This window comes from Camelina sativa, chromosome 5 (assembly GCF_000633955.1).
Source record: "Camelina sativa cultivar DH55 chromosome 5, Cs, whole genome shotgun sequence".
NCBI classification, from domain to species: domain Eukaryota; kingdom Viridiplantae; phylum Streptophyta; class Magnoliopsida; order Brassicales; family Brassicaceae; genus Camelina; species Camelina sativa.
In genome coordinates this window covers 6,310,989-6,322,515 of record NC_025689.1, presented here as the reverse complement: position 1 = coordinate 6,322,515, position 11,527 = coordinate 6,310,989, and the positions used below count along the sequence as shown (strand labels likewise).

Here is an 11,527-nt window from a genome sequence, read left to right as displayed (position 1 = left end):
CTGAGTAAACAAGTTGTAAGCAGACAGAGCAAAGACATCCATAAGGAGATTTAAGCTTGGTAGTCTTTTAGTTTTAAAGTAATTAGCACAATGCCAAGATACTTGACAATTAGAGAAGCACTAGCTAGTTAGAGACCAAAAACATTTATAGCGAAGAATTTGTTGTTTTTCCAAATGAAAAGAACTGATAAAGAGATAACAACATGTGATATATGTATATGCAAATTAGTTGGTGCCAAAGTTATTGCCGTATCACATACGAAGGTGAAGCTCAGATTTTAGTGGAAGCAATTTAGATTTTTAAACTGATATTTTCATTTGCTAGTCCACATACCTTTTGGGCGTCCAAGTGATGGGTAGATTTGTTTAAACGTCAGACTGAAGCAAGTTAAGCTGATATAGTAGTTTAGAAAAAAAATATACATACAAATCTCAAGTTTCTTGGCATATTTGTTTTTTTTTTTTTTGACAATCATTTCTTGGCATATTTGTTTATCAGTCTATCAGTCTATAAAATCACCATGTATTTGATAGATTCATTATGGAATATACCACTGTAGTACTATTAGCACTCTTTATTACTTTTTCTTCTTTTGACTCAAGTTCTCTTTATTATACTTAAAAGTTCTAGATCTATTAACTATATAGCTTCAAACATAAAAAGCAAGATGTCCCGAAAAGAGAATCCAGCAAGAGACAAAAAGTACAAATATAAAACTTCTTTGTAAAAAAGGATTCAGCCAAGCAGAACCGCCGATTTCCTCTTATAGAAAAGATCTCAGCCGTCAAATTTTCTGAACCCAACGTGTGAACAATTAACAAAACATAAAATAATAATAAAAACACAGTCTTCGATCTGAATCATATAGGGAGAGGGACCAGAATCACCAAAATAAGAGTGAGAGCTTCAAAAATCTTCACTACTGAAAAAAAAGATGAGGTTTTCTTCATCAAGACCCGTTTCAAGTCCGGGTCGAACCGAAAACCCGCCTCTACTGATGCGGTTCTTGCGGACCAAAAGCAGAAGCAGAAGCAGAAGCCGTTCTCGTTCAAGAAGACCAATCTTTTTCCGGCGGAAGAACGCGGCGGCGACGACTGAGACACAAGAACCGACTTCACCTAAAGTCACTTGCATGGGTCAAGTTAGGATAAACCGGTCAAAGAAAACCAAACCCGGAACTAATCGGGTCGTCGTCGGAGGCAGTGCAACAGGTCAAAGCCGTCGGTGCGGGTGGGTCAAGAACGCTTTTTCTTGTCATCCTTTCACCGGAATAATCAAACCTACTTGCTTTAGTCCCGTGTGGCGCAAATGGAAATCGTTTTCTAATGTAAGTTTCTCGAGAAAATCAGAAAAGAGATCAAGTTCGTCGCGAAGTGAACCTATCTTTGGCCGCTCCACGGTGGAGCCAGAAGAAACAGAGGAGACTCGTACAAAAGAAAACGAAGAAGAAGAAGCAAGTTCATGCAAATCTTTAACAGCTACACCACCAAGAAACGCATTTTTACTAACTCGATGCAGATCTGCACCATATAGATCTCCTTCATTGGCTAATAAAACTAGCTTCTTTGAAGATCAAGAAGAACAGAGCAGTGAAGTAAAAGAAGACCCTTTCAGACGACACGCATCGCCGGGAAATGTATTAGTATTGGTTTCATCAGGAGACTCAACGACTACGAGCGTTACAGAAACAACAACAGATGAGAGATTGGATGGTTCAAGAAGAGAATCAGCTGCGAGTGATGAACTACCAAAACGAATACACTGTGTGATCCTCACGCGCAGTAACTCGGAGCCAGCTAGAATCGGAGAGAAACTCGTTCCCGAGATGAGTTATCGACAGAACCGAAGGTTTGGATTTACGTAATCGGTTTACTATTATTATATTTATTTCTTTGTATTTTTACGAGAAATTTTATACAGTAATGAAATTACTACAGTATTGTTGGATTTACTTTGGGAAGTTTCACTGAAATTGATATAGAGCTTTAAAAGTTTTATTCACCCTAGAGAATCTTTATGGTTCCCTGACCATGTAATAATATTTTTCAATTGTAATAATTAAACAAAGGGAACCAGTTTCGTTCGTACACTTAATAATAGATTCGTGTTTATAGAATCCTAGATCTCTTCAGACAGATATTTTTCCGAGATTCATTAAAAAAACAAAAAAAGTCTACTCATAAATTGATGAGTAATGGGCTTTACAAGAATAAATATTTATGGGCCTTTATGAGGCCCAGATATTAATGAAGTAAAATAATTATTTTAAGGAAATGGGGATGAAGGTGTCTTTTTGACTATCTCTATTAGTTAATTATCTAAACGCGTACGAGACGCTCATTAAATTGGTTAAAGTCTCTCTCTTTCTTCTTTCGTCTCGAACCTTTTTTGCTTCCTCCTTAAGATCAATCAAAAGAGATCGTTTTTGTTCCAGAATTTGACCTTTGCGTTAAATAATTTCTTATCACAATATGGCGGGAGAAGATAACCGTGAAGCTCAAAGAGAGGAATCGAGTCCTCTCTTGCAAGGGAACGAGAACGACAGCAAGATCTGCTCGAAAGGGGATGATGATGTTAAGGTTAAGGCGGCGTCGGTTGTTGTGCCTCCTCCTGCGGCGACGGAGGAATACGGTTGGACGGCGGATGGGTTGCCTGTGAGTCATGGTAGCGTGATTGGCGAGCCTATTAGGAGAAACCAGTGGAATTCTGGTCTTTTCACCTGTCTTGGTCGTAATGATGAGTTTTGCAGCAGCGATCTCGAAGTTTGTGAGTAATTTTGAATGATTTGGTTTTTGAAATTTTGGGGTAATGGGTATGTTAATTTGGTTTAGATTGAATTGATTTCTGATTGAAAAATTTAATCTTTAGATCTGATTGAGTTAAGAGATAAATGGGTAAAGATGAGATATTTAATTGGGGTTTGTTATGTGTTTGATGGAACTTTTTAGTAATGAGGTTATTGGTTTTTGTAGGTCTTCTTGGAAGTGTGGCTCCATGTGTGTTGTATGGAACTAATGCAGAGAGGCTTGGTTCTGCTCCGGGAACATTTTCAAACCACTGCTTGACTTATTTGGGATTGTACTTTGTTGGTAATTCTTTGTTTGGTTGGAACTGTCTTGCTCCATGGTTCTCTTATTCTAGCCGTTCTGCTATTCGCCGAAAGTTTAACCTTGAGGTAATGGTTTATGTTTCCTTCATTTGAAATAGACAAGTGAACTTGGGATAATTAAAGATGAAATTGATCACCTCTCTGTCTTTATCTCATGATGATGAGTGGGGGACATAGCCCCAAGAGATTGTAGTTTGCCACTTCCACCAATTCCCTAGTATTTAGCACCCATAGAAGGGCTGGCTTGGTCTCGTAGATCTCCATTTTACAATAGTCTCGTTTCACAACCTTATTGCCGTTTTCGTTCTATATTTTGCCACTTTGTAAGGGCAAATTCCATCATCTTCTGACCTTATCTTTCATTTTGGTTTGGGTAAAAACAGGGAAGTTTTGAGGCAATGAACAGGTCGTGTGGCTGCTGCGGTAGCTGCATAGAGGATGAGATGCAAAGGGAACACTTGGAGACGACTTGTGACTTTGTGACGCATGTCCTTTGCCATACATGTGCCCTTTGCCAAGAAGGACGTGAGCTACGCAGGAAGGTTCTTCACCCAGGTTTCAATGCTCAGTCCACCGTGGTTGTGATGCCACCAAGAGAGCAAACCATGGCTCGTAAATGAAGCTTGCTTTCGAGTCGAGTGGTCTAAGTAGCACTTGTATTGTTGTGTACACGTTGGTGAAACAAGTGTCTTGTGTGGAACACGAACCATGATGTCTCTTTTGCTTACTTTTTTGTTGTTGAATAAAACCTAATCTGGATGTAACCTGTCGTGTGTCTTATCTTTTCTCTTGAAAACGAACGTATGTATATCTTTATTGTTACGAACTTGTTTTGATATGGTCTGAAATGTTCAATTGTTTCACAGTTCGCAGAACCTATAAATAACGAAAACTGGATTGGTTTGACGTAAGCAATTGGATCAACAAAGCCAACAATATATGGACAAATAATGTTAAAGTGATCATGAGAGACTCTAATGACAACTTCTACCAAATTTGTGAAGGGCAAACCAAAAAAAAAGCTGAGATTTAAATCTTGAAGTCTAACGAAAGCAAAACAGAGGTCGTTTGTACGGTCCCATATAAAAGTTTCATTGACATTTTTTTTCAATACAAAAAAAGAAAAGTAATCTGGTACTGACACAGTCGAAGAAGTAAGAAGTTGGAAATCTATTCACCGGGCACGGGAACTCCCTGCTTGAGCTTCTCGCGCTTGAGCTTCTTTTTGGAGACGGGCTTCTTCTTCTTTGGGGGTAGATTCTTCTGAGCATACATGTACATCACGTAATTGGCTATCAGCAATGTCACAAGCAAACCTCCAACAACAAGCAACACTATCAATCCCGGATTCAACCCTTTGGCTTCAACAGCCGCCTGTCAATACATACCAAAAGTGAGATTTATGGTAGCATGCAAACGAAACAAACACTATTAGTAATTCCAAGGGCAAAAGCTTTTGATTTTTTGATACACATTAGCATAATCATGTACAAGTTGTGAAATCTATCACGGAGAATTTGGGCATTGTGAAAGCTTAACACTTTTGACACTAATCCATGAGTAGTACACAATTGAAATTCTCTGTAGAATTCCAGATCATGTTTCAAAATAAACAAGGATCAACATGATCAAGACAATACAACAAGCTAACAGCGAAATTCAGATAATCAATATAAATTAGATCTAAACCAATTATGGATCATAAACACACACACAGCTCGATTTCACTGAAATTACAAAAAAAAAAAAAAATGGAGACGTACCTTTCCGGCGGAACCTTGACTACTCATACCTACGATCCGAATCTACGAGACCCGATGTGGCAAAGAAACGAGTCGGAGATTCTATAAGAAACTGAGATCTGTGTTTCCGACAAGAAGAGATTCAGACATAAGACAAAAAAAAAACAAAAAAAAAAAACATGTACACAGAAACAGACAAATATAATAAAATATAGTATTAATTCATTTGCATCCAAGTAAAGTAAATAGAGAGGCCCAATAAATAACAATCAGGCCACAATTGTAATGGATATAGCTAACCGACAAAAAAAATTACTAAAAAACAGTCAATTCAAAAGAGTTATTAATAAAAAGTACGAAGTTTGAATTCTTATTACAAATATTATACAAAACCATATCAATTCAACAAAGGAGGACTTGTTTTTAAGGTGGAATCCTTTTATAAAACCGTGTATGATCTGTCCATAAAAAAAGAATTCTTGTTTAACAAATGTAGTATATTCTCTATTATATTTTATATGGTTAAATCAGTCAAACTGTATACAGATTAAAAACTTTCAAATAATTTTTACGAAAAAAATTATGTAGTGAATGCTTAATTTGTTCTTTGGAGCAAGATTCAACAGAAAATGATCTGTATTAGTAAATTTTTTAAAAATTTATGAAAGCTTATCGATTAATTATTTTTCTAGTGATTTTTACCAGTAAGAATGAAACAGAGGAACGATCCAAAGTTGAACATGTCAGTTATTTTTCCTTTGGTTTATCTCTTAAACTACTTAGGAGCTCTCCAACAAGCTATCTTATAATCATCTTTTATGTACAAAGTTTAACCTATCTTGTGTACCAGGTAGATTACAAATCCTAAAATCACCAATTTTAGCGGTTAATTGGTTTTTACATCTTTCCTTATATAGATACGTTGAGAACGCAAGTTGCAATGCACTATGCATTATTCATGGTTTTGTGTAATCAACTGCTCCTAATACTTGGCATTATTCAAACTATTGTAACTATATTGTTCCTTAACTAAACCAATAATCACCATATAATTTGATACCATTTGCATTTGATTTTGATTATTCTTTTTAAATCTAAATTTGGTAAATAAGTACTTGATTAAGTTTACGTTTAATTTCACAAACCTAAGTTGTCATGGCCATGGTTTTATTATTTATTTAGCTATTTTTGTTATTTAGCTGAAATTATTCCTTAAATTCAATTGTTTACATAATTTCTTTTTATTTGTAGATTAGTAGATTTAGTTGTACTTTAAATAAATCACAGACTAGATTAAATAATATCTTTTTATTTGTAGATTAGTAGATTTAGTTGTACTTTAAATAAATCACATACTAGATTAAATAAACCTTGGCAATAATTTTTAAAGTAATTGATTTATTTGTATTTTCAAAGAACACTGTTAAATAGTAACAACTAAAATTGACAATCATATTTTTAGAACATCAGATATTAAATCAATATTGAAAAACAAATAATTAACAAAAACAAAAATAGGAATTGTAAGAAACAAAATTCTCTCGGCTTATAGTGTGTAAGATATGTTCATTCCATGTGATTCGGACCGGATATATATATATATATATATATATATATATATATATATATATATATATATATACTTGTTTGGTTGCTTCAAAATACTCCTAACCTAAAATTTCTTATAGTTAGATCATTTGTAATAATAATTTGATTAAACTAGTGATAGTTTGACTCCATGAATTTAATTCGCATGTGATTTGACTTCAATAAATTGGTATTGAATGTAGATGAGTTTATAATTTTTTTTTGTGAAAGAACAATAGAGATCAAGATCTATATCTTGATATATTATCTTATCTGTTAATATTTTCCATTTTCTTATACAAAAATTAGGTCTATTAATTAGACCCCAAATGAGACTGACCAAATAATTCGTCGATAATTAAAAAGAAACAAATTTTTCAAAGCTCTTATCATAATGAAAATGATTGTAAAAAGATTCAACGGAGACACATGGAGAAGTACCCAACTCGTTTGGCATCTCACAACTAAACAAACACGATCATGATTTGGCTTGGAGCCAGCAAGTTGATGACACTAGCTAATTAAATTCCCCGAAATTGATATATATCTTGTTATTGTTGATAGGTATAAACTTCAAATAGCTCGACACTGTAGATAACAAAAAAAAGTTCGAAATTTTAAATATATGTATTAAGATAGGTTTGGATGATTTCAAATGTCTGGTTTTAGAGAATTTAAAATCTAACCGTTCTGCTTAATTAATTTACATATGGGTTGGTACTACTATTTATATAACTTAGAACTAAAATTCGAATAAGTCCGAATCGGTAGTTGCAAAATCACTCACGGAATACACCAACAAATGACAAAATATTAAAATACCATCGGAACCTTAAGACGATACAAACATATCTCAATCCACAACGGTTTTGGTGTTTCTTCTTCTTATTGAATCCAAAACATTTAAATACATACATTCATATGATTATTGTCTTTCACATGCATTTATAACCAATACTAGTTCACATAACGACAATCCTTCCTGATCTCCCCTTGGTCTCCGGTAAGCGGGTTGGTCTCGGACAAGAGCCTGACGCCACGTGAGAACTGCTCGTGGAAGTAACCGTTGTCCGCAGCCATCTTGGCTACAAACGGTGCAGTCCTCGGATCGGTGGCTAGCTCATCATCGATGACAAGAAGCCCCTTATGGGCCATGATGTTCTTGTAATACATGTTGTCCACAACCATAGGGGTCTCACGATCGTTGCGGGAGTACAAGACGGCGTTCGGGTCAGGTGTTGGAGTTGGGCAACGTTTTTTCAAGTAAAGAGCGTAACTTGGGTCGAGAGTCGGGTCAATCGTTGGGTATAGTCGGTGCACTAGATTAACGCAATGGACCCTACCCACTGAGTGAGCACCTACGGTAACATAAATTGACTGATCAATAACAATATCATTTTATCTAAGAATTCATATTTCTAAGAAAAATTCTATGATATATCTTTTTACTTCCGTCTCTATCGTTAGACATTATCTCAAACACCGAATCAATACCAAATTTATATAACAAAATAAATTTTCTTTACAATGATCGGAAACTTGCAAAATTTAACTATTAAAGTCACTTTCCAGATTAAAGATTATTGTATACTTTTCTAAATTTATAATTAATAAGAAAAAGATTAATTGTGATTAATCTCAAACAACCAAAAGATTAATAATCAAATATATATATTTTTAGATCGAACTAAACTCTTCTCTTTTCAAAATTTTCGTTTGAACTAAACCGTGGAAATGCCATCCTAGTTAAGTGTTCAAATATAGTGAAATATGTCGTTAAAAGGATACCTAAGAGAGCGACGGTGGCTTCAACATCGATACCAATGGAGTCAAAGGTGGAGAGAACAGAGGAGAGAGAGTCATTGTGGTTAGGGATAAGAGTCTCAACATCTCCCAAGTAGCTTCCTCTGCTGTCTCTCCTTCCTGTCTTAATCATCTCTATCTTTGGCCCTTTCAACTATTAATATCACCAGAAAATAATTAACAAAAAATTACTATATGCCAGCTTTATTATTAGAATTAAATGTAAAATGCATGTAAAAATTTGCCTAAAACGCACCATGACAATACCGTCTCTAGCAGAGAGAGCGACGATGTCAGCGCAAGAGACTGTGGAAGGACACTCTTTCTCGACGGCGTCTTTGATAATCTTAACGTACTTAAAGTTTCTCATACCGAAACTCCTCGTCGATTTCTGCTCAGACTCCACACCTCTCGCTGTCTCCAGCAGCAGCGACGCATCACACGACTACGAAATAAAATAAAAAAACACACGAACATTAATATATGTATTCGTATTACTTATGGTGAATATGTAAAACTAAAAGAGTTGATTAATTAACCTTGACGACACAGTCATGGAAGAGATTACGGAGCCAAGATACGGCTGTGTTGCCGTGTTTGTAGTAAAGCGTCTCGACTTGTTGTCTTATTATCTCTTCCGCTTTTGGACAACTCTCTCTGTAATAGTTCATCTCCAACTCCCCATTTCCTACATGTTTTATTATTATTATATATGTTATATGTGCGTTTACTAGCGATCACTAAAAATAAAAAATAAATGTTGATCAATTTTTAACGGTGGCATAACGTGATTAGATGAGGGAAGAATGTATTTACCGATATGGAAGAAGGAGAATAACTGTAATAACAGACAAAAGAAGCCGAGGAGGCAGAAGGGCTTTGCACTGGCCATTGCTCTCTTTCTATTCTCTCTTACTCTTTTTTCTACTAGTTAATTATTGGTGTGTGTCTCTATGTGTTCCAATGTAGGGTTATATAGAGTTTGAGAACCTCTCTTAATCGTGTATTATATAATTAAATATTTTTTAGTCATAGTGGTTGCAGTCGCTATTAATTTTTTTTTTCCTCAATAATCAGGGGTTTTCTTCATTATTCTAAACGCATATTAATACTCAAATATATAACCACTAGCTATATTTATCTGAAGTCTGAACTCAATAGTTGTTGGACACGTGAATTCAGTGAGACTCGATTTCAAAATTTTATTCGATAATAAATAGTACAAAAGTAGTAGTAGTAGTAGTACTAGTTTATTAGTTTGGCTATTCACTTTCTTCTGTTACATTTCTGTTCTATTTTTTCTTCATAAACTACATTAGTTAGCCATTATCTTTAAACAATTCCATGTTCCACGAGAAGTAAACGAAGAGATCTAATATGAACATTTGAAAGAGTTCTTAAAATCAAAATTATTACAGAATATAATTGTTTGCAAATGATTATGAATACTATACACGTCAACGTCCAACTTTCTTAATAACTAACCACCATACTAGTCTATAGCTTTATACTATATTTGGCCTATTATTTTCATTATGGTTATCATTAAGTTAATTAATTAAATTTACTAAACATAAAAAATCTCATAAGCCTTTGATGCTGCTACGGTGCTACCTGCTGAACTGGTAAAGTGTGCACGACCACAATTCTAAACATATTCAACCAGACTTACAGGCTTCTTACTTTCCGTTTAAGACATCGTTACAAATTTAGAATCATTAGCCTCACTTTAGAAACTTTATGTCTTCAGTACTGTTGGAGTTGTTAAAGTTAATTTTCTCAAAAATGAAACGAAAGAATTGGACTACTCATTAAAATATTTATGTGCATGGCCCAATTTGTAACACATCATGCCAAAAGTATCGAATAAAAACCTTAAACTCTTAAAAACTAGATGGTTGTCCACGCATTCGCAATGCGTGGATGATGTATTTTTAGTTGTTTACAAAATTTTATTGATTTGTGGTTATAATAAAATCATATATATATATATGATCAGATTTGATTTGATTGTTTGATATGTATTTAATTAATATCTTTCATATATTTTTTAAAAATAAATAAGTAAACTAACAAAACAATAAGCAAAACATATGTGAAATATAAACAAAACATAAGTAAAATACTTTTACATATGTATTTTTATAACAAATAAAATAGATTTTCAAATGTCATAATTGTCACGTTAGTATTTTGTTAGTTTATTAAACATATATCTTTGTATAAATTTTTAACACAAATTCTCAAGTTTCATGTGCTATGCCTTATTTAAATCATTTGAACCTCTTTAAATATAAAAATATGAAATATCTACAAACTAATTTTAATACAAATTCTCAAGTTTCATGTGCTATGCCTTATTTGAATCATTTGAACCTCTTATTTTAATATGTATTTATTTAGTTAAATTACATATTAGTGTATTTAAATTTGAGGAAAAAGACACATGTATTAGTCTATTACTAAATGATTTTAATTAATTTAGGACAGGTGTCAAACTCTCATGCGACATGTGTCAATCTCTAGTTAAAATCTTTTGGAAAACTCCCTACTTTATTATATAAGGGGGGGTTATTGGTTTAGGATTTAGAAAGAATTTGAATGATTTTAAAAGTTATGTAAAATATGTTGTTATTCAATCAAGACTTTTTAAAACTCTTTAAAAATTTGGTGTTATTGGTTGTGAATTTGTAAAAAGTTATCTAAAATCTTGATAAATCTAGTGTTATTGGATTAAGAGTCTTATAAAGTCATTAAAAGTTTTATGTTATTCAATTAAAACAAAAGAATCATGGATTGTTAATGAATTCAAATTTTGTGTTATTGGTTTAGGATTTTATAACATTTCCTTCATAACAAAAGTCATGAAAACTCTTTCATCAAATAGANTTTAAAAATTTGGTGTTATTGGTTGTGGATTTGTAAAAAGTTATCTAAAATCTTGATAAATCTAGTGTTATTGGATTAAGAGTCTTATAAAGTCATTAAAAGTTTTATGTTATTCAATTAAAACAAAAGAATCATGGATTGTTAATGAATTCAAATTTTGTGTTATTGGTTTAGGATTTTATAACATTTCCTTCATAACAAAAGTCATGAAAACTCTTTCATCAAATAGAAAGATTTTGAAAGATTTTATGAAATATTTTACAAGATTAGGAAACACAAATCAGCAAGATTTAAAATAACTTCCTAAACAATCTCTTATAGAATCCTTCATTTTTACTTTCTAATTTTCTATGATTTAAAAAATCAGCAAGATTTTTAAAAACACAAAGTCATTAA

General features: G+C 33.2%; 4 protein-coding genes across 4 annotated transcripts; 2 read left to right on the top strand and 2 right to left on the bottom strand.

Annotated features, from left to right (window-relative positions):
* LOC104785805 lies at positions 668-2,117 on the top strand. The gene has a single exon (XM_010511089.2). The coding sequence runs from the start codon at positions 936-938 to the stop codon at positions 1,863-1,865; it is 930 nt and encodes a 309-aa protein (XP_010509391.1). The 5' UTR covers positions 668-935; the 3' UTR covers positions 1,866-2,117.
* On the top strand, positions 2,324-3,975 carry LOC104785804 (cell number regulator 8). Its single transcript, XM_010511087.2, has 3 exons — positions 2,324-2,767; positions 2,974-3,176; positions 3,494-3,975. Exons 1-3 carry the CDS (start codon positions 2,473-2,475, stop codon positions 3,728-3,730), a joined length of 735 nt encoding a protein of 244 aa, XP_010509389.1. The 5' UTR covers positions 2,324-2,472; the 3' UTR covers positions 3,731-3,975.
* LOC104785803 (DNA-binding protein S1FA2-like) lies at positions 4,114-5,044 on the bottom strand. Its single transcript, XM_010511086.2, has 2 exons — positions 4,874-5,044; positions 4,114-4,484 (listed from the first exon to the last, which is right to left on the bottom strand). Exons 1-2 carry the CDS (start codon positions 4,898-4,900, stop codon positions 4,281-4,283), a joined length of 231 nt encoding a protein of 76 aa, XP_010509388.1. The 5' UTR covers positions 4,901-5,044; the 3' UTR covers positions 4,114-4,280.
* Positions 7,243-9,207, bottom strand: LOC104782135 (peroxidase 21). The gene is made up of 5 exons (XM_010511085.1): positions 9,059-9,207; positions 8,782-8,930; positions 8,499-8,687; positions 8,228-8,396; positions 7,243-7,797 (listed from the first exon to the last, which is right to left on the bottom strand). Exons 1-5 carry the CDS (start codon positions 9,132-9,134, stop codon positions 7,397-7,399), a joined length of 984 nt encoding a protein of 327 aa, XP_010509387.1. The 5' UTR covers positions 9,135-9,207; the 3' UTR covers positions 7,243-7,396.